Source organism: Panthera tigris, chromosome A3 (genome assembly GCF_018350195.1).
Source record: "Panthera tigris isolate Pti1 chromosome A3, P.tigris_Pti1_mat1.1, whole genome shotgun sequence".
Classification (NCBI taxonomy): domain Eukaryota; kingdom Metazoa; phylum Chordata; class Mammalia; order Carnivora; family Felidae; genus Panthera; species Panthera tigris.
In genome coordinates, this window is record NC_056662.1 from 114,574,749 (window position 1) to 114,598,166 (window position 23,418).

Sequence of the window (23,418 nt, forward strand, 5' to 3'; positions counted from 1 at the left end):
GGTAACTCTCCTTTGAGAGTTTTTATCATAAATATATGTTGAATATTGTCAAATAATTTTAATTATTGGTTTTCTTTCTAGCTTTTTAATATGGTTAATTACAATGATTTTTTTTTTTAGCATGAAACCAACCTTACCTTCCTGAAATAAATCTCGCTCAGCCTTGATGTACTATTCTTTCTCTTTTCTTTTTTACATTGTTGGATTTGATTTGATGAAATTTTGTGAAGGATCTTTGCCGTCTCTGTTCATGAGGGATAGTGATCCATAATTTTTTGGGGGGGTGTGGATTCTTTGGCGAGGCTTTGTTATTAGTCTCCTGTTGACCTGATAAAGTAAGTTCAGCAGTGTTTCCCGTCTCTAATTTCTGAAGAACTTTGTGCAAGATGGGTGCTATTTTGACCTGGAAAGTGTAAGAGAATTCACCAGTGAAACCATCTGGGTCTGGGAATTTCTCTGGGGGAAGCTTTTGTTAACAAATTCAATATCTTGGTTAGATATAGGGTTATTCAAATTTTGTTTCTTCTTGGGTCAACTTTGATACCTTGTAATTTTCAAGAAATTCATCCATTTCACATCACAGCAAATTTTTTCATATTAGTTTCTTTGTAGTAGTAGCCTCTTATGAACTCTTTAATATTTATTGGATTTATGATGATAAACCCTTTATCAATGATGATACTGGTGACTTGTCTTCCCACTCTTTTGTCCTCAACTTGATTCTGGATTTATTTATTTTGTTGGTCTTCTCAAAGGAAAAGTTTCACTTTGCTAATTTTCTCTACTGTTTTTCTCTTTTATGAATTTGTGCTCTTGTCTGTATTACTTACTTCCTTCTACGTCTGTGGGTTTTCTTATTGCCATCATGATATCATCTTGGACTCATAAATTATTTAGAAGTGTGTTTAATTCCAGGTATTTGGGGTTTCCTAACTATCTTATTGGCACTAACTTAAAATTTTAATTGTGTCATGGTTAGAGAATATTCTGTGTAATTCACTCCTTGGAAATACATGGTTTTATGGTCCCGTGTATTTTCTGTTTTGGTGAATACATTTCATATATTTGAAAAGAATGTATACTCTGCATTTTTAGATGTAGTACAGTGTATGTGCCAATAAAATCAAAGCGATTAACAGTGTCATCCAGATCTTTTATGTTTTCACTGATTTTTAAAATTTTTGTTTAGTTGCCCTATTAGTTACTAAACTATGAGTGCTAAATTCTACTATCATTGTGGAGTTATTTATTTCTCACTTTAATTCTGTTAAGTTTTGGTTCATGTATTTTCTGGTTGTATTATTAGGTGCCTACACATTAATGATTTTATTTCTTCCTGATCAATTTTTGCCAATATTAAATGCCCCACTTCATCCCTGGCAATGCTGTTTACTATGAAGTCTGTTTGGTAAATCTATTAATATGCACCTCAGCCTTCTTATGCTTACTGTTTTTATGGCATAATTCTTTTCATCCATTTACTGTCAAATTATCTGGTCTTTTTATTTAAAGTGTGTCTCACAGGCAGCATATAGCTGAGTTTTGCTTTTTTATCTCCTTTGTGAATCTCTGCCTTTTAACTAAAGTTAACATGTAATTATTGATATACTTGGATTTATGTCTATTTTTTGTATGTTTATCCACTGTTCCCTCTTTATTGATTTTTTTTGATTACTTGAATATGCATGTTTTAGTATCACATCTTATCTTATCTATTGTCTTTTGGGGGGTGCTATATCTCTTTTTATTATTTTCTTAGTGGTTATATAGGGATTATAATACACTTACTCAATCTTCCTGATTCTATTGCACTACTTCATGTAAAATAGAACACTTGCAGCCATGTGGCTAGCTTTACTTCCCTTCTACTGTTCCTTATGTTACAGTCATATGAATGATATCCAAATACTTTGAAGCATCTCCAGACAATGTTTTCATTTTTGCTTTAAACACATATATGTATTTTAAAGAATAAGAGGAAAAAAAACAGTCTTACATATTTACTCATATATTTACCATATACCATTCTTGAAAATTCAGTTTTCCCTGTTATTATTGCCTATTAAATTGAAGAACTCCCTTCATCATTCCTTCTGGAGCATTGTCTTTGGATGATTAATTCCCTTAGTTTTTGTTCATCTGAAATCTCTTTATTTCACTATGATTCCTGATATGTATTTTCACTGGACACAGAATTCTGTGTTAACATCTCTTTCTTTCAGCAACTTTAAAGTTATTCCACTGTTTTCCATCCTCCATGGCTTCTTGTGACAAATCTGGAGTCCTTTGCATCATTATTCCCTTCAATTTCATGTGTCATTTTTCTCTAGCTCTTTCAAACATTTTTTATCTTTGGTTTCCAACAGCTTGATTATGATGTGTCTAGTCCTGGTTTTCTTGACTATTCAAGCTTCTTGGATTCAAAAGTTTGTCTCCAAACTGGGGAAGAGTTTGACCATTTCTACAAAAAACTTTTTCTGCTCTACTATCTTGATTCTCTCCTCCCGGGCCTCCAATTACACATAAGTCACAGCTTTTGGTATTGTATCACATGTCCATCTGAGGCTCTATTCTTATTCTTTTGTGTCCTATTATAATTTTCTGGAGAACATGGATTTAAAAAAGAAAGCAGGAATCAACCCAATTAAATTCAGACTGTGCATCCAAGACCACCTTCTATGAGGTGCTAAGTGCTTAGAAAACTTTCTCAGCATCTTGTGGCTAATAAGGGGCAGAATGAGGACTTGAGTTGGAATCTTTTGAAGTCATTTAACTTTGGGGCTTATTTCTTTTTTCTGAAGTCATTTAACTTTTTGCATCTTTCCCATATATTAATAGGAATTTTCCAACAAAAGGACTTGCAGGGTGCCTGATGGCTCAGTTGGTTAAGTGTCCAACTTCGGTTTAGGTCATGATCTCGCAGTTTGTGAGTTCAAGTCCTGCGTCGGGCTCTGTGCTGACAGCTCAAAGCCTGGAGCCTGCTTTGGATTCTGTGTCTCCCTCTCTCTCTGCCCCTCCCCCACTTGTGCTCTGTCTCTCTCAGTCTCTCAAAAATGAATAAATGTAAAAACTTTTTTTAAAAAAGACTTGCTGGTTATGTATGTATAAAATCCTGAAGGCAAGCTTAAATAAGTGTTTTTGTCACTGTTGTTTTTTATTGAACAGTTCTTTGAAGAAGCTTTTGTGAGTCTCCATGAGGACTACTGGACTTGAAATATTTTCCAAACCATTTGACCTCCGAATCTGTTCTCTGTGGAGGCTTCTGCTCCACCAAACACACTTAAAAATAGCTAATATGTGGCATTCATTCTGCCAACACTTACAAGAATTTTATAGAATACCCACTATGTGCCAGACCTGGCACTAGGTGCTGGCAGACCAAAGATACTATCATCTAAGACATTTCTGCCATTCAGGAGCCCTTATTGTCTTTCCACGAAATTGAATAATGTTTATACACTTGGTGCTGTTGGGTCATTTTCACTTGTGTTTACCGGCATCCTTCACCTATTCTCTGATATGCCCCCTTTCCTCTTTGCTTGCACACTGCCTAAAGTGTGCTCCCAGGGGCAGAGAGTTGTTGGGACAGCCTGGGGTTAGTCACAGCTATGGACTGAATTGTGTTCCCCCCAAATTCATATATTGAAGCCCTAACCCCCACTGTGACTATTTCTAGAGATAGAACCTTTAAGGAGATGATTAAGGTTAAATGAAGTCATAAGCAGAAGGCCCTACTCCAATGGGACTGTGGCCTTATAAGACAAGGAAGAGGGAGAGCGCACACTCTCTCTCTGTCATGTGAGGGGCACATCAAAAAGGTGGTTGTCTATAAGGCAGAAAGAGAGTTCTCACCAGAACCTGACTGTGTTGGCATCGTGGTCTTAGACTTTCAGCCTCCACAATTGTGAGGAAATAAATGTCTATTGCTTAAGCTCCCACTCTGCAGGATTTTGTTGCACGCTCAACAGACTAACACAGTCACCCAATTCAGCAGAAGACACAACAGGGACTGAGTGAAACTTACTTCATAGACACTGAGGGGAGCAGACCAGGTTTTATAGCCACCAACTGCATCTCTTGCCTGCTTCTCACTCTAGTTCTGAACTTAATCCATTAATTCACAGTCTCTCTCATTAAGAACCTTATATAAACTCTTTTTGCCATTTTTCCAGCTCCTGTGCCATTTTTCTTGCTAGACTCAAGAGATAAACCAGAGGTAAGACAAAGTTTTATCCTGACTAGCAGGTAGAACTTCTATCCCTCCCTCTCTCTTTTTTTTTAATTAAGCCAGCTGAGTCTTCTGCCTTTATTTACCTTTCACAGTGAAGCAAGATGGAAAAATAAAAGAAATAAGCCAAAAAATCCCTCCCTAAAATGACAGGTAGGAGAGAGAGTTGGTTGGCTTTTTCTGCTGCACACAAAAGTGAAATGTCAAGTTCTGTAGACCCTTCCTGCTTGAGAAAATGAGAGCAGGCTGTCCCCTGGAAAAGCCATAAGCAACCCAGGGGGTAACACAGTGAACCTGATAGGTCTGAGGTCTGTGCATGGAGGAGGGAGCCTCTCTCTCCTGCCTGCCTGCTTTCTCTTTTTTCCCATCAAAGTTCTCTTCTCTCCCAGAGCAGCGGACCACCTCCTCCACCAGCAGACAGCCAGGCCTGCCGCCTGTCCCCCAGAGTCTTTCTTTTCCTTCTTGGGCTCTCAGTGGGTGCAGAGAAGTAGCAAAGCTAAGCACTTGTGTGTGATGCCTCACCCCTGCAAGCTCGTCTGAGACTAGATGTCATTAATAAGAGCAAGTTCTCATCTCTGAAGGTGTGGGGCTCTCTGCACAGTACTTTCATAATCAAAATTATCATCATAATCATGCTAATAACCACTATTTATTGACCACTTTCTGTTTACCAGCCACAGTGCTAAGTACTTGACAAGCCCAGATTCATCTGAGTCTTAAAACAATTCTGTAACAGGCACATTATTGTCATCATTTCACAAATGAGGAAAGCAAGGCTTGCACAGGGATCCCTAAAGTTAACCAGTCCACCATGCAATAGTGAGCGGTGGGGGCCCTATTGATGGCCTGGGAACTGATCCCTAAACATAAGGCCTTGGCAAGACTCTGATGGAGAGGTCAAGCCAAATTCTTCCGACTCACTTTTACATGCAATTAAAGGCTGCCCCATAATTATGTTATTAAGAGCAACTATTTGGGTTTCCTAAACTAAAATCAGCTCAATACTGGAGTTTATCATACACTCTCATTGAATATTTTACTGAGAGGTACGTGGCTTGGCAATGGTGTCTTGGTTCCACTGTCACTGAGCATGTGCAGAACTGAAAGACCCATAATTTTCACAACTCTCCATTATCAGGTGTCATTGCCTTTGTCCTGAATTGGCAATCAATCTCTATTACTGTTTTCTTGTTCTTGAATGATACCTTACTGTTATTTCAGCTTTTTATATAATCTGTGGTGGCTCTCCTCTTAACCCTATAGTGAGTGGTGAGGTATATAGATGTATTTTCACCTGTTATTTTCCAAGAACTTGATTGGAGAAATGTATGTAACATATTGGGCTAAACCAAATAAAACATTTTTACCTTAGGTGAAACCATACGAAATGGACTATATTTAACAACTTTTTAAAAGTTTATTTATTTTGAGTGAGAGAGAGTATGTGTGCGTGCATGAGAGCAGGGGGAAGGTCAGAGAGGGAGAGACAGAATCCCAAGCAAGCACCACACTGTCAGCACACAGCCCGATGTGGGGCTGGGGCTTGAATTCGTGAACTCACAAACCTTGAGATCATGACCTGAGCTGAGATCAAGTGTTGGACACTTAACCGACTGAAACATCCAGGGCCCCTGAACAATTTTGACCTAAAAAAATGGAAGTTTCCTATTGTCCAACCTAATAGTTCAAATATAAATTATTTTTACCTCATTTGCTAGACATTTGTATGCATAATTCCCTCTGCATATGCATGTACAGTGACACATTATAGATGATATTCTGCCTCTGAATTTGTATTATCTAAATAATTTACAAAATATTATTATTATATGTTAACTATAAGAACATTGCTAAGTTATTTTGAGTTTGTGTGGGTTTTTTTTTGTATGATCCAAGATCTTGAATGTAAGCTCATATTCTTCATGAATTGTTCATTTATTTCCCTCTTTAGTTCTTTATCATCACTTGATTCCTTTTCTGCTGTTAAGGAGGAATGGATAGGTCCATAGGTTTTGTGGTCTTGGGTCTTCCGTGTCCTGCTCAAAGAAGTTTGAAAAGCACTACGTCAGTGGCTAAGGAGACTTTTCAAGTCCCATAGCCAGTAAGTGTGCATTCAGAATTCAGATGCAACTCAGCTTCCCTCACAGATGGAGGATATGATACACATTTTGGTCATTGGCATCAGTCACACCCTTATGGCTTCCTGAATAAGAAATGCTAGATTTCCTTGACATATCATTAAGGAAATTGGGAGGTCAACATTTATTGTGTGCCTATGTATGCCAGCCACTCTGCTTGGTATGTTAGTTTGAACCTCATTTGATACCACAGCAAACCCTATGAGGTTGGTATCATTTATCTGTACAGATGGAGAAAGAGGTTTGCAGGCTTGAATACTAACTCCAAATTCTGGAACTGGTAGGTAGGTGATGAAAGCAGAAAGCAAACTTTAAAGCCCATTTGATTGTTCACCACTTTGCCTTTTCTTTTTCTCACTACACATCCCCTTCCCCTAACCCCATATTTGATTCATCATGAAATCCTATTGGTTCTACCTATAAAATGACTCTGGGGTCTGTTTCTCCATCATTTTCACTACTAATGCTCTAACATTGTCCCTCCCACGAACACATGCACAGCCTCCTAACCTCTTCCTTGCCACAGTCCTTATCCATCCCCTCCATGTGGCCTTTAACTCACTCCACAATCCTTTACACAGATCTGATTGTGACCTACATTTTCAGTGTCCTGCAGTGCTTGCAGAGGGCATAAAACATGTCACAATCCAGCTTTCCAACCTACTTTCCTGGCCCTCTCTGCCAACATTCCCTATCCCCAGCTCCTACCCCCACTGACCCTTCCAGACTGCCCACCCCTCCATTCTCTCTAACACCCATGACTTTTCCAATTCAACTCCTGGGCCTCTGTGCACTTGATACTCTAAATTATATAGATAATAATTTGTGTGTGTGTATATATATATATATGTGTGTGTGTGTGTGTGTGTATGTATATATGTGTGTGTATATATGTGTGTGTATATATATATGTATGTGTGTGTGTATGTATATATATATATATATATATATATATATATATATATATATAAAACCAGTTCTCCATCTGGCACATTCTGTTCCTTCAAGGCCCTGCTCAAATGTCACTGCCTGTGGGAGAGTCATCCTAGACTTTTCCTGGGAGCTCATGGCCCCTCCTCTTTATAACCACAGGATTTTGTACACATTTTTAATTAGACACTTTCTGTTGAATGATAGCTAGCTGTTTAAATGTCTTATCTGTCTTTCCTACTTGATAATGAGCCCCTAAGGGATAAAGATCATGTCGTATTTATCTTTGGATTGCCAGCATGCAGAAAAGTGCCTGGCACCAGGTCAGCACTCAATAAATGTTCATTAATGTACAAACACCCCCCATAGTCTCTCATGCACATAAGAGCATACTGAGTAGTTCTTCAGTAGAGCGGATTGAAAATTGGACTGGGAAGAAGATGCTTTGATTCTAGTCTGGGATCACCCACCAACTAGATGTGTCACTGGGGACAGAACATTTCGGGGTCTCAGTCCCCTCACTTGTAAAGTAGTGGGAGGACATCTGAGTGCCTTTCCAAGGCTTACATCTAATGATGCAAAGGACTTGACAGCTTATTCCTAAAAATATCTCTTTCTTACCAGAAGGAAAAGGCCTTAGGCATCTTCTAAGGAGAGTCATGACACACAACCAGGAGACTCTAGCCAAGACCCCTGTCATCAAATTCAAGGGCCAAGACTTCAACTTCTTGCGGGATCATTGCCTAAGCAGAGGTCTGCTGTTTGAGGATGAGACCTTCCCTGCGGAAACTTCCTCCATAGGTCTGCAGCTGCTCCAGGGAAAAAACCTCTCCAGCCTGATGTGGAGACGGCCAAAGGTGAGTAAGCCCCCCAGAAACACACCCAGCTCCTGGACCCTCTCAACTGCCTGTCATGGTACCTCCTACTGAAAGAAGGATGGGCACGTGACTTGGTTTTCAAGGGTGGCCCAAACCAAATAGGAAGGAGAATGAAATTTATCTGGTCCCTTAGCTATAGTGTTGTATCATCAGTAGGATGGAAGGACCCTGTACCAGCAACCAGGACCCCTGGGTTCTAACCCAGTTCTCACACTGAGCACATCACTAGATTGCATGCTTCAGTGTTCTCATCTGAGAAATGGGAAACCATGGGTATGAAGATTGTGGTAGTTGGTCTCTAGGGTCTCTTCCATCTCCACAATTGAGCCAATCTGTCAGTCTTCATCACTCTATTCTCTTCAGGTACCACTGTCTTTATTTTTTCTTTTCCCCTGTTAGAATTTAGTCAAAGGGAAGATATCATGTCAGTCACTGATAAAATAGGATGAATTTAAATAATTGCCTCACCCCTCTCATTTATATATGTATTGTCAGTCTTGTAAAGGCTTGATCATTTATAAAAGAATTTTAGACATCAAATTAGGAAGATCTTTCAGGGAAACATTCAAATCCCTATGCCAGTAGTTGGTCACTAACTCAACCTTGTGGCGAGATGAGCCCTGTTGGTTTTTCTAAACTATATTCGTTCCCAAGAAATATTTCTCAGCCCACTGACCATTCTCATAATCTCATTAGGGAAAAAGATCCAGGTAAGGACCACTCTAAGGATCCTGAGGCCAATCCTCCTGTTCTTGCTTCCAAAAGCAACCAGCAGAACCTAGAACAAGAGAAAATAAGATAATGTCTAGTAAGCTAATGATTATGATATCAGCAAGTGTTACCAAGCACTGATTAAGTGCCAAACACTCTCCTGAGTACTTTCAATAAAGCCAGTGTAGGCTATACAAAAAGGATATTTTCTGATAACATAAAATAAGACATTAAACTCTGGAGGTACCGACTCTTGCTCTGATGTCAAGGGGGCAGATTTGTAGTTTTGGAGAGGGAAGGGTGAGCAGGGCGCAGGTGGGGCTCAGGATCAGATGGTGGTGCTTCAGGCTTCTAGGATCCATCTCACCAGCCAGAGGCAGTAAGTCCCCAGAAATTATCCTCTTCTGGCCTTCCCCTCCGAAGGGGAGCAGAACAGAGAACTCTATTTAAAGTTTGGAAGGGTTATATATTTTTTCCCCTTGTTATTTTTAGAAGCTGAGATTCTTTTAGAAATGTTCTTTTTTTTCTTTTTTACAAGGTGCTGAGCAATAGATACAAGACCATATTTATAGTGTTGGAGAATTTATAACATTTCTATTTAGGAAGGGTTCAGAGTTTCTTACTATCTGATTTCAGCAACATCTCAAATTTTAAATTTTGGGGGCAAGGAGAAACTGAGGCAAACAGAAGTGAGATGACTTCCACAGAATACTTCCAGGAACCTGAAATAGAGGAAGATACGTCCTACTCCCACTCTTCTCCTCAGCCAAAAGCTGAGACAAATGTCTTTGTGTCCCTCGTCACAGTGTCCACATTTGTATAGTGTTTTCCTGAGTTTTCCATGTGTCCTGTTCTACTTTGTCTCCTTTGTTCTTTCCCAGTTGTATAGAGAAGAAAACAGATTCAGACAGGGGATGTGACTTGCACGAGGTGACAGTCCAGCCTCCATATGCTGCACTTTCCTTCACATGGGATTGTGTGCCCGACAGGACTCTGTTAGGATTTGAATGAACGAGTAAGTGAGTGAATGGATGAAGGAATGACTTTATCTACAGGCCCCTGACATGGGTTTCAAGCTCCATATGTGCAGCTGAGATTCCGTAGGTTGACTGGCTTAACAGGTAGAATGGTAGACAAGAAAGCCACTGAATTCACCCCTTCCACATGGTGACATCCTCAAGTGCCACAGCTTATAGTTGTGCCTGAGCAAAGCCTTGGACGAGGAGCCATGGCCAGTGTAGTTCAATCCTAGTTGGAATGGCCAACACTTACATAGTGCTGACCATATGGTAGATCCAACTTTATGTCCTTTGACTCATTGAATCCTCACAGTAATGTTATAAGGAGGTACTATTATTAATCCCACTTTACAGATGAGAAATAGAAACAGAGTTAAGTAACATGCCCAAAATGGTAAAGCTGGAATTTGAACCCTAGAGTCTATCTCCAAGACCTGTACTCCTATCACACTATATTGTCTCCATAAGGCCTCATTGTAAGCTCATGTTGTGTTCTGAGTTCCTATTTGCTACAAATAATATTTTGTACACCAGTAGACTCCTAGTTAATCTAGGTAACCAGGAATCAATCTCTGTGTTGTGTCCTGCTTTCCATTTTTTAGGAGAAAAAGAATGAGGTAAGAATGAAATGTTGTACCTGTACGTCACATGATTATTTTAAGGAATAAATGAAGACAATATTTAGAGTCTAGCACATTGCAAACACTAAACGCTAGCTATTGTTGCTATAACTAATTTGGGAGGGATGGCATAGGGTAGCAGCCTCAGGGGCTGTCCTTTTGGATCCATGGGTTTTCACAGTCCAGCCAGCATCAGCCCTCAGCTAATTTCAGCAAACACATTTAGAGAGAAATGTAGGTCAGATGAAACCATTTGAGGTCCTAGGGGGAGGCTGACAGGGAGTGTGGAGAGAATTTCTTCTCACGTTCTGCTGCCTGTCACCACTTTCAGAAGGTTGCCTCCCACTCTAGAGCTTGCCCAGTCACTGTCCAGAGGTATGGATGGCACTCCTTAAATTAAGTTCACCTGTATAATGGCTGAGGTGGCACCAAGTCTCCTGAGGTCATCTCCATATTCAAGGCTTGGAAGGACAATGGGGAAGCTCCATATTCTAAGCAAGTGCTAAACCATCATGGATATCATTCTACCTTGAATACTCACCTGGGCTTGGTAGATTCACTAAGAGTGACTAAGAGTTGGCATACAACTAAACTCAGCTTTCTATGCCTGGCACAGAAAGGTTGTTTAATGTCCCATAATGTCTTCTCTCTCCCTCTCTCCCTCCCTCCTCCCCCTCTCTCCCCCTCTCCCCACCTCTCCCCCCCTCCCCCGTTCCTCTCTCTCCTTCCCTCCTTCCTTCTTGCTCTCCCTCTAACAATCAACCTAATCCATTTTGCTGCTGGAACTTTGAAGTAGAAGCTCCTTCATAACTTGCTTCATTCAGTTTCTCTTTGTTTAAGAAATTTCCACCCCACCTCTCACATCCCCCCCCTAGTGGCAGTCAGTCAGGTTCTGCAACAGCCTGTGACCTTGCACTGACCAAATGGCACTGAGGAGACCCAACTCCTCATGAGCCTCTGCACTGCCTACAACCCCCACCCCATGTCAGCAAGAGACAATGCTAAGAATTAGACTTGTACATGGTGTATCTATTTGATATTTCCTGAATGAAAGTTGGTGCTAGAGTGACTTCCTTTTAGAATTTTAATTCCATAAATAATGCTAAATCCCATTTATCAAGTATGTACATGCAATAAGTATGAATCTAAGCACTTTACATATGACATTTCATTTAATTACCATAATAGCCCTGTGAGTAGATCATATTATTATCTTTGTTCAGTAGATGAGCATTGTCCAGGAGAACTTTCTGTGATGATAGAAAGGTTCTTTTGGTACCGTTCAGTACAACAGCCATTAGTCATAAGTGGCTATTGGTACTTCCAATGTGGCCAATGCAACTGAGGGATCAAAATTTTAATCTTATTTATTTTTTTTTAAGTTTTTGAAAGCTTACTTATTTATTTTGAGAGAGAGAGAGAGAGAGAGAGAGAGAGAGAGCGCACCAGCAAGCAGGGGAAGGGAAGAGAGAGAGGGAGAGAGAGAATCCCAAGCAGGCTCCATGCTGTAAGCACAGAGCACGACGCAGGGCTCGAACCCACGAACCACAAGATCATGACCCAAGCTGAAACCAAGAGTTGGACACTTAACCAACTGAGCCACCCAGGCACCCCTTAATCTCATTTAAAGTAGCCACATATGATTTGTGGCTACCATATTGGACAGCACAGAAATATAGATACAATTCTTCACAGCAGGGTCACCAATGTGTATCAGATTGAGAGATGGCAATTTCATCTTGGACCCCATACTTTGGGAGAATCATTTTGCTTCTCAACTGAAGAATGGCTGTGGGCCTGAAACATGCTGTCTTATGGGTGCTCAGAGCTCATAACCCAGCCCCGTTGTGGATCCTGGCCTGTGGCCATCCCAAAATGAAGTATCACCTACCCAGGTAACAACTTTGATCTTTTAAGTAGAGTGGAGTTTCTGAAAGGATTGTTCACTAGAAATGATTTACCTTAGGTCCCAAATGAGTTCTTCAGAAAAGGAAAGTGTTAACAAAGTAGACACAGGAGTGTAGGTTATGAAGGCAACAGGTAACAGAAGGTGACAAGGTAAACCTGCCAGCAAACAAATGCCATCGAGCCAAAGAACTTTGATGCCAATAAAACAAAGCTCTCTAGCAAAAATAGTAAAGGGAGTGACTCTGTCACCTGGCCCAGCCTGAACTCTGCCCACCCTCTGAATGATATATTTAGCCTGTGTCTGAATGCCAAGATGCTGACCCTGATGTTCCCTCATCTAACAGCAGCCTTCAAAATGATTGCAGGAATCACTCCAAAACATAGCAAGTGATGTTGCATTGGAAGACACCCCTCCAGAAGCGATTGCAGGAGAATGCCTGGTTTGGCACCACTTCACAGAGGATATTTGTTAAGATTCCAGGGGTTCTTGCATTATATGTGCTTCTGGCATCCATAAGATAACATAGATTGTCCCAAAATTTGCCTCGAGAAAGGACTTCACAGTGCAGAAGTTGGGAAGATTACTTAGTATGACTATTGCTGATGGCTTCTGTATTAGGGTTCTCCAAAAAAACAGAAACAATAGTGTGTGTGTGTGTGTGTGTGTGTGTGTGTGTGTGTGTGTGTATCTATTATATATCTATATATCCTATAGGATATTACCCATATCAATCAGGCAGAGAAAGAGCAATTTCTCCCTCTACCTTTTGTTTTATTCAGGTCCTCAGTGGATTGGATGGTGCCTATTCACACAGGGATCAGAAATCTGCTTTATTGAACTCAATTCAAATAAATGTTAATCTCATCTGGAAACACAGACATACTTAGAACTAATGTTTAGCTAAATATCTGGGGACTTCTTGACACAGTCAAGTTATAAAATTAACCATCACACCTTTCTCCTGTACAAATTACGTTTCAGACCCTCCAGAGGGCCCCTCTCGCAGAATCAGAGAACATGGACACCAAGAATCCCCTATCTGCATGCGTGGTCTGGGGGCAGGGGAGAGATCTGAGCACGATGGAGCCACACTGCCTGGTTCACAGCCCTCTCCCTGCAGATCTGTAATCAAATTGCTCAGCTTCCCTGAACCTGCCCCCTTTCCCTGGCAGGGCTTCAGAATCTTCTGTGTTACTGTGTAAATGCTGAACACTACCTCCAGTTAACCTACTAAATCCAGGCTGTGAGAGGCAGCAGCCAGCAGCCTCCAGGGCAGCGAAGGTCTCGGGTGATTCTGAGTCACACTCAGGGTGGAGACTACTACTTGCCAGTCTTGTCACACTTCACTGTCCTGGTGTGCCCATCCCACCTGGTGATGCCTGTGGACATTGCCATCTTCCCAGTCATCTTTTTTCTTTTTAAGTTTTAATTTAAATTCCAGTTAGTTGGCACAGCATAATATTAGCTTCAGGTGTACAATTTAGTGATTGAACACTTCCCTACAACACCCGGCACTCATCACAAGTGCACGCCTTAATCCTCTGTTTCTTGGTTTGCCTCTCTTTTTTTCCCTATGATCATTTGTTTTGCTTTTTAAATTCCACATATGAGTGAAATCATACGATATTTTCTTTCTCTGACTTATTTTGCTTAGCATAATATACTCTAGCTACGTTGATGTCATTTCAAATGGCAAGGTTTCATTCTTTTTTACTGCCGAGTAATATTCCATTGTGTGTGTGTGTGTGTGTGTGTGTGTGTGTGTGTGTGTGTGTATCACATCTTCTTTATCCATTCATCTTTACCTATTCTCTCAGCAAATCAGCCCAGCAGGCTAAAATGCTTCTGGGTGTAATTTCCATCTCTTCCTACCTCTGCACTTTTTAGATCATCGAGCACCTCTCTAAAACCCAGGGTGGGGAAGGAATGGGCAGCTCAGAGGATAGGAGATATAGATGCTGGTCTTGTGCCCAACACTGATGAAGACAATTCCAGTGTTTACCAGTAAACTTTATGTTGAATATTGATTTGCAATAATTGCCATTTAATTTTCATAGCATGAAAATAGTTTTCTGTTCCTAATTAGCTACAATTTTTTAATTTTAATTTTTAACATTCTGGTAAATCATAGAAAGTTGTGAATTTATTAAATGCCTGTGTGGCATTCATTAGAAGGATATAAATTGTTTTTCCTTTGGTGCATGTAAATGCTATTTTATATTATTATATACCCTGATACAAAAGCAGCGTCCTTCATTTCTAGGGCAAACCCTGCTTGATTATAGTGGGTTAGTCTTAATAATTTCTTGTTCATTCATTTGCCATGTGTTTTATTTTGGTATATTTCCATAAGTGAAATCAGTCTATAATGTGTGTATGTTCTTGTGCTTTCACTGTCCCAGGCTATGCTGGCTTCTTAAAATAAATGGTGGCAGGATTTTTCTTCCTTCCCTTCCTTCCCTTTCTTTCTTTTCGCTGAAACTGTAAGTGATACAAGAATGGTCTATTCCCTGAAAGTGTGAGAGAACTCCACAGGAAATCCTGTGTACTTGAAAGCCTTCACAGAGCTGTCAGGGAGATATTCTTTGATCATTTGAAAATACTATTGCAAAGTTATCTTTTAAAGCTTACTGACTAACTTGAATCATTTTTGGCCATGCTAATTTTAGTCGGATAATCATCACTATTTTTAAATTGATTAGTATAGAATTTTATGTCATGTTTTTATATTGCTAAAATCTCATTTTTATTTCTAATTTTAGTTGGGTTTCCCTACCATATTTGTTAAAGGTTGGGTCTATGTAAACCTTCTTCCCCAAATGGAGTGAGTTACTTGCTTTATTGGTCTTGCTGTTTTTCTATTTTAGAATTCACTAATTGTCTTTAATCATTTTTTTCTGCCTCTATTTGAGGCTCTTTTTGTCTTTCTAACATCTATGAGTTGATTGTTTAATTCATGTTTTTTTTTTCTATCATGTTTAATAATGAATGCATTTGAGGCTCTGGGTTTGTCTGTGAGTATGGCCTTTTGAATTTTGCAAATATTACAGGAGGGAATCAATATTTATTGAACATGTACCTTGTCCGATGTCCCAAGGATCCACATCCTTCCTCATCTGTTAGGTGGAAAAACTCCTGCTTAGCAAGGCTAGTGGGAGACGATGGGTGAATAAAGCCCCTGGACCTCAGCAAGGTAGTCAGTGCCTCAAAGGCTTTGCCACCGGAGTCTCCCTTTCACATATGAGGAAACTGAGGCTCAGCTAAGTCAAGGAAGTGGTTCAAGGTCACCCAGGCAGAAGGCAGGGCAGGGTTCCACCCTGGGTCTGTCTCCATGACTCTCAGCACGCCCACCCCCCTTCTGCAGTCACACTGCAGGGAAAACCAGAGCAAACAGCAGAGGAGAGCTGGGGCTTCAGGCAGGTCAGGAAAGTTGAGCAAAGCTATCTTTGTTCCCCATCCAAGCCCACTGGCCTCCTGTCTGTTTAATTCCTGTGAGTGGAAGATCTTAAGCATCTGCTCAGTGACAGCAAATGCTAGTGAGATCTTTACCTCCTTTCCACAGTAGAAGGGCTGGGGACAGCTGGGTGAAGTGCCTGGAGTTGTCCTGGAACGGGGACACTCACTCCCTCCATGGCCCTGCAAAGAGTTCTGTGCTGCTGGCTTGTGTTGGGGGAGGTCCCTGCATCCTCCCAGATATGGGTACTTAGCTGCCCAGCTTGGAGCCCAGATGTGGGGAAAGGGCAGGCCAGCTTGGTGCCTCTACCTGGGAAGGGTCTGAGCCTGGGTGCACCTCTCCTGGTGAATGTGAGACGTCCAGTTATTTGTAGAGAAGGTAGTGGGAACAGGTTTAGTGAGGCAATTACCCCTCCCACACAAGCCGGGCTGAGGTGTTTGCAAACCTGCACGCCTTTGTTTGCCTCTTGGCATCTCCACCAGGAAACTGGCAGTTTCTGAAGGGCCGACAGGTCTCTCAAAGCACAGGACTCTGTACATTTATGGCTGTTGAGCAAATAAATCCACTTCCACTTTGTGGGCCTGTTCTCTGGGGGGACTTATTCGTCAATGTGAAAAGAAATGATACAGGAACAATGACCAAAGTATGCAAATGCAGTAGAAATCTGGGGACAGTTGCACAGAGAGGGTGCTGAGGGTAATCCTGCAGACTTCCAGTAGGGAAAACCTGGGGGCTCCCTGGGGCTCCTTGACCCATGGGAGCCCCTTCAGGAACTCTCACAATCCTTGTGTCTGCTGGGAGTTCCCCAAATTCTCCCTAGATATTGCAGCACTACAGAATCCTCTCGCAAACCCCTTTCTGTGGCTGCCACGCGCTCTGTGTGTTAGAGGTTGGGGCACGACTGGGCTCCAAGTAACAGTACCCAAGACAAGGGACCTGGGGTCTTCTAGAATCAGTTTGTGAGTTAGCCCGGGAGTGGACAAAGGTCGGAGTAACACATCTTGCATCCGGTAGAGCGCGTGGCTGGACTCGAACCTGGAGCCCAGAATGCCCTACTGCTGAGAGAGGACATGTCACAATGAATGCTTTATTATGTTTCTAAAAGGGTCCTCTAACAAATGTATCTTTTTGTTTGTTTGTTTATAACCTGTTACTACAACACTGCTAGTTGGGACTAGGATGGCTGACTATTTGATGTAAGGATCCTGAGCCTTTATTTATGTTTATCTTTTCCTGCATTTTGCTTGTACATTTATTGCCTGTCTTGTCAGTTACATATATGCCCCTTTGACATCTGCCTTCCTGATAGCAATCAAACCTGAAGAATGAGGGGAACTTTTCTAACTCGGATTTTAAGCACCTGTTTAAGAATTAACCTCTACCCCTCAAAGACGAAATGAGTGATGTCTTGGGGACACAGAGGAATGAAAGATGCTCATGGCTTTTTTCCCTCTTGCCTAAGGATATATTAGAGGGTAAATCAGAACCTCACTTCATCCTGGAAGGTGCAAGCAGATTTGACATCCAACAAGGAGAGGCCGGTAAGGACTCAACGTCTTTCCTCCTGGCCCTGGATCAGGGCAGACAGCCTGAAGTCAGCCTCCAGGTAGGGACAGACAGAAGGAGGTGCCCACCCAGACCCACAGATTTCTACCCCAGCTTCTGAGGATGCAAGGTCGGCACCCTTGGTGCTGTGTGGATGGACTGTTCACACTGGCAACAAGATTTCCTGTAACTTCAGCTCTGGGCAGCTCTAGCAAGATGCGAATCAGAGGCAGGTTGTCCCAACAACCCTGCTGAGGCCGGGCTAGGGCTCACTTTTAGTTTTTTTTTAAGTTTATTTATTTATTTTGAGAGAGTGCACATGTAAGCAGGAGAGGGGCAGACAGCGGGAGACAGAGAATCCCAAGCAGGCTCCTGCACTATCTATGCAGAGCTTGAGGTGGGGCTCGAACCCATGAACCCTGAGATCATGACTTGAGCTGAAATCAAGAGTCAGTCACTTAACTGAGTAAGCTACCCAGGCACTCCTGGATGGGGCTCTCTTGACTTCCCTCACCATCACCATCCCCCCCCATCCCTTTTTACCTTCCTCATAGCCACCCCAACTCCCATCACCCCTACCCCCACATCATCACCAGCTCCTTCTCTGTCTTGCTTGGAACTGGCCCCAGTGAACCCTTCCCCAGTTCTCCTCTCTCAGGCAGAAAAGGAATGTATTATTCAGAAGAAGGTGTATGGATTCTGGTGACAAAGACCCACGAAATGTGTGGAGTGGGGCTTCCAGATGTGTTCAGTAGACCTCTCATGGCTTCCGTCCCCTCACAGGAGATTGCTGGTTCCTGGCAGCACTGGGCTCCTTGACACAAAACCCACAGCACTTGCAGAAGATCCTGATGGACCAAAGCTTTTCATGCCACTACGCAGGGATCTTCCGTTTCCGGGTATGTGCACCACTGGGACACTTCTCACCTAGGTTCTCTGTGAGCACAGGCAGGCGAGTATCTTGAATATTCTCATGGTCTGCTAGCCTACAATGGAAGACTCACCTGTGTGTTAGTTACTTTGCGTACCTCTAAGAAAGGATTTGAGCTCAAGGTCTGGCAGCACGTGGGAGAGCTGGGAGTTAAAACATTTTCATGGAAACAAATAAAAAGAAATAGCAGAAACACTTAGCAAAAAAAAAAAAAAAAAAAGTCATTAATCAAGAACCCTGCACATCATAGAGCTTTTGTCTGTGTTGATTCCTGTGCTGTATCTTGCTATTTTGATTACAGTAGCTGTAGAGTAAGTTGCAACATCTGGCAGAGTAAGTTTTCCTTCCTTATTCATTGTTCTTTCCTCAAAAATATCTTGGTAATTCCTGCGCTTTTATTCTTTGATGAGAATTTTAAAATCATTGTGTCTAATTAAAAAGAAAAGGCACTCTGTGATGCAGAGTGGAGTAGCATTAAATGTATGTATTTATTTGGAAACATTACACTTTTATTATTTTAATTATTCCTTTCCAGAAACATGGTATATCTTTCTATTCATTCAGAACTAGTTTTATGCCCTTCAATAAAATGTTATAGCTATGCTTCCACATTGGTGTCACACCCTTCTTGTTAAACGTATTCTCAAATATTTTACAATTTTGCAGCCAATGTGAATGAGATTTCCCCCTCATTTCATTTTTTTTAATGTTTATTCATTTTTGAGAGAGAGACAGAGTGTGAACAGGGGAGGGACAGAGAGAGAGAGAGACACAGAATCTGAAGCAGGCTCCAGGCTCTGAGCTGTCAGCACAGAGCCCAATGCGGGGCTCGAACTCCTGAACCGTGAGATCATGACCTAAGCCAGTCAGCCCACTCAATAGACTAAGCCACCCAGGCACCCCCCTCATTTCTATCTAGATGTTGCTGGTAAGAGGAAAGCCACTCCTTACTAAATACTAAATTGTATCTAGCCACCTTACCAAATTCCTTAATTAGTTCCAATTTTTTTTTTCTTTAGTAGAGTCTGGATTTTTTAGTTAATGAATATTCTCTGCAAATAAAGATAATTTTGTCACTACTTTTATTATTTATAGAACTTACTTTGCCCTTTGTCCTTGTCCCATTAGTTAGAAGTTTGCAATTTTGAGTAAGAGTGACAAGAATAAAGTCCTGCCTTTTCCTGATTTTAGTGATGTTTTCTCCTGGTGTGCCATTGTTTTAATGCACTGTGGGATTCAATTTGCTAAAAATGTTATTAGAATTTTTGCATCTATATCACATGTAGAATTGGTTTTTAGTTGTTGTTTTTACCATGTTTGAGTTATGTTGGCTTTTTAAAATGAACCCACTGAGTTTTGCATATCTTGATCTGAAATAATTTGAACAATGTTTGTTAATCATGGATTATCTGATATTTGAAAGTAAAATAGACAATAGTTAAAAGATCTGGAACTACTTCCTTTTTCAACATGATTTCTTTTACTCTTCCAATGTGTTCAACAGCTATTAAAATGCTTGTGTCTCTTATTTCTTCTGGGGTTAATCTTGAAATTTTTTTTTTTTTTTTTTTTTGCCAGGAAAACCAACTATTACTTCTCTCAGACCAAATTTATTGCCCAAAATTTGCTTATGTGATTGTCTGAAAATTCACTTAATTTCTTCTAATCTATGGTTAAATCCACTTTATCAATCCCTGTGCTATGTTTTTGTTTTTCCTTTTCTTCATAATACAGGTTTTCTTAGCCAAAGCAATCTGTTTATTGGTTTTTGAACAAATCAACCTTTGATTTTCATTATTCTGTTTTTCTTTTGGAGTTTTGTTTTCTATATAACTAATTTCAATTTATTTTTATTAAGTACTGTTTACTTTCTGTTAATTTTATTTTTTTTTTGTTCTCTGAAACTGTACACTTTTCTGTCTTTTTGTTTAATAATGAAAACTTTTAAAACCATAAATTTTTATATGAGATATTATCTACTTATAGGTTTTGATATAAAATGTCTTTTATTAATTTTAAGGCAATGTACTTTTAGTTTTGATTAAGCTTTGGTTATAGTTTATATTCTATTTATTAAACTATGATCAGAGAATATTCATAAAATCTCTACATTTGGAGAAATTATTAAAATTTTATTCATGGCCAAATCTACAACAATTTTTGCAAATGCTTCATGGACATATGAGAAGAATATCCAGTGATCAGAGGTTTTACATATGGAGTCAAGATTTCTGATTTGCAGATTGTTGTGTCTGCAGTTAACTTTTTTAATCTTGACTTCATTTTTGTCTGCTTGATTTGTCAAATTCTAAAAGAGGTGAATTGAATTTCTTCCCCAAAGTTATACCTTGGAACGTCCTTCTTATGTTTTCAGATGTTTTAGCTTTAACCTTTTCCTGTTTTATTCTGTGGTGCCCAAAGGTTTATGTTCTTGCTATCTGCTTGTTGGAATAAAGCTCACACAATATCACTCTTTATTGTGTTTAATGTGTTGGGCTTTGGATTCTTCTCTGATGCTCATATTGCTAATTCAGCTTCCTGTTATTTACATTTTTCTGTTCTATCTTTGTTCATCTGTTCCTTATCAATTTCACTTCCATATTTCTATAAATATACTTTTATAAAAGTATATTTTAAACTCCTTGCTCACTATTGTTTCTTTCACCCTTCATTTCCCCTTATCTTATTTCCCCTTGTTCTAATTTCATCCTCATTAGGTAGTAGTTCCTTGAATAATTTCCTCTGATCACATGAGTATTTTTCACTTGCCCTTGCCTAAGAATGATATGTAGTTGGGTTTGAGATTCTTGGATCACATTCCCTTTCCTCAAGAGTCTGTAAAAATTATTTCTTTGTCTTATAGCTTCCAATGTTGCAGAAGAAAAATCCAATGTCAATCTATGCTTTTGGCTTTGTATGCAACATGTTCTTTCAAGTTTATAAGAGGTACTTTCTCTCTCTCCTTGGTGTTCAGAAATTTCTCTGAAGTATGCCCAGATGTGTGCCTTTTTGAAACTAATCTTGGCTGGAATTCATTGAGCCCTTTCATTCTGAAGACTTTACTCCTTTTTCTGCTCAGCTAAATTTCCCTTCATTTTTTTCTGGGTGTCCTCCTTTACTTTGTATTCTCTTCCTAAAGTCCAACTAATTGCATACTAGGTCTTCTAACAAGTTTCCAGGTGATGCTCATCCTGGTGGTCCAAGGATCTGACTAAGGAGTGAGCTAGAAGATGCAAGTTTTACTGTCTGAGCTCACCTTAGACTGCCAGTGTTGGTAGTAACAGGTAGTTAGGAGAAACTGAGGCACAAGCAGGACACTCTTTGCCCTTCTGAATGGTGAGAAAGTTCCACAATTCTCCAGAAACAGCCGAGGTATTGAACTTGGCACTGCTTTCTGGAAAGAGCCCAGTGCCCAGGCAACATGGCTACTTTGCTCAAAATATTTCTGGCTTCCGTCTGACACCTGGGTGTTGACAAAATGGTACCAGCATGCTTCTCAGACGGTCCAGACACTATTCAGATGCCAGCCCTACTCAAGTAGAGGTGAACCAGGAAATGCAGATTGGTGACCTCATTCTTGACCATTTGCATCCTTTCTGGGAACAATGATCTTATCTGGTGTTCCCTTTGTATAAGGAGAGCAAGTTTGGTCAGCATTACTCATGTGGGAATATTGGGGTGAAGGTGAATTCTAAGGGAGAACCAACCAGAGGAGCTCATTCAAGCCAGGACTACTCATTCCAGTCTATGCTGCACCAGGCACTATCCAAGGTCCTGAAAGAAGCTATTGAAAAATAGTTACTACTTTCAAAACTGATCTCACTTTCACAATATCATCAGATCCCAATCACAGCCCTATGAGGAAGTTCATACTTTACCACCACTTGACAGATAAGGAAACTGATACCCAGAGAATTCAGTGTCTTACCTAACGTCTATTGCTCAGGTAACTAAAGGTAAAACAAGTATTCAAGCACAGTTCCAGTAATTGGCCACTGTCTACTACATTTGCTATCCAGTTAAACCCCAAATTCAGATCAGGCTCTTTTTCCAGTACCCCACTTCTAGCTTTCCTTGGTGTGCCAAACATATTTCATGACCTTCCTCCTAGTAACACCCCTGTTGGCTTTTAACCTCACCTGTCTACACATTTTACTGCAGTAGGGACACAAATCCACAGCTGTGCCGGAACCAGCTGCAGTGCACTGAGTTCACTAATGACCATGAAAACATCTTCTTTGCTTTGTCTCCACTGACATCTCTGTCTCAGTCTCCTCTACTGTGAAGTGCATCCTCAGCTGGATGAAACAGCCCAACATCTGGGACACCCAGATGTGGAAAAAGCCATGTGGATGGCTTCCCGTCACTGCCAAGCAGATGATAGATCACATCCACCCAGCTTTACTCTGAGCCCACCTGTCATAGGCTTGCCTTCATCAAGACTCAAGCCTGAAGCTGGAAGCCCTGCTGCTTATCCAGCACAGGGCAGACCAGCCAAGAAACTCCAAAAGGCTGGCTTTGTTATGAATTTTCCTCATTTGGTCATGTCCCCAGGTGAACCATTAAGAGTTGAACACTGAAGATTAAAGCAGTCTGTTTTGGAGAGAACCATCTGGTTCATTTGTGCTCTTAGCAGTAGCAGTGCTAGCCAGTTTGATTTCTGCTACTCTGATGGCAGGACTATCTTCACATGAGCTGAGGAAGGCCAGAGTGAGGCTCTCACTGCTCAGTCCTCCAGAGCAATCTTCATCATTTGGCCTCTGGGCCTTTGCCCACACTGTCCTTGCCATCTGAGATGCCTTTCCTACCTCCTTGCCACCTGCTTAAATCCTGCTGGCTCCCTCAAGCCTTTAGCCCCTGGTAGGCTTTCCTGTCCCCCATTACAATACTCTGTATCTACCATTCTCCTTGTTATTCAGCAACTGTTCCCTGTGTTGCCCTTTTGTGCCCAAGATATACTTGGAGAGTCTCCTGTGTGTCTGAAGCTCATAAAGGACCCGCCAAAGTGAGGCCAGAGTTAGTAGCAAAGTCAAACAAAAACCCAAGTCTCTTTCC

General features: G+C 40.9%; 1 protein-coding gene across 1 annotated transcript in view; it reads left to right on the plus strand.

Moving 5' to 3' along the window:
- CAPN13 (calpain 13) overlaps window positions 1-23,418 on the plus strand; it is an 80,852-nt gene that overhangs the window by 12,584 nt on the left and 44,850 nt on the right. The window contains exons 2-4 of the mRNA XM_042982223.1: window positions 7,921-8,153; window positions 17,350-17,428; window positions 18,216-18,331. Of these exons, the coding sequence (XP_042838157.1) occupies window positions 7,956-8,153; window positions 17,350-17,428; window positions 18,216-18,331 (393 nt within the window). The 5' untranslated portion in view covers window positions 7,921-7,955. The remainder of the gene's footprint in view (window positions 1-7,920; window positions 8,154-17,349; window positions 17,429-18,215; window positions 18,332-23,418) is intronic.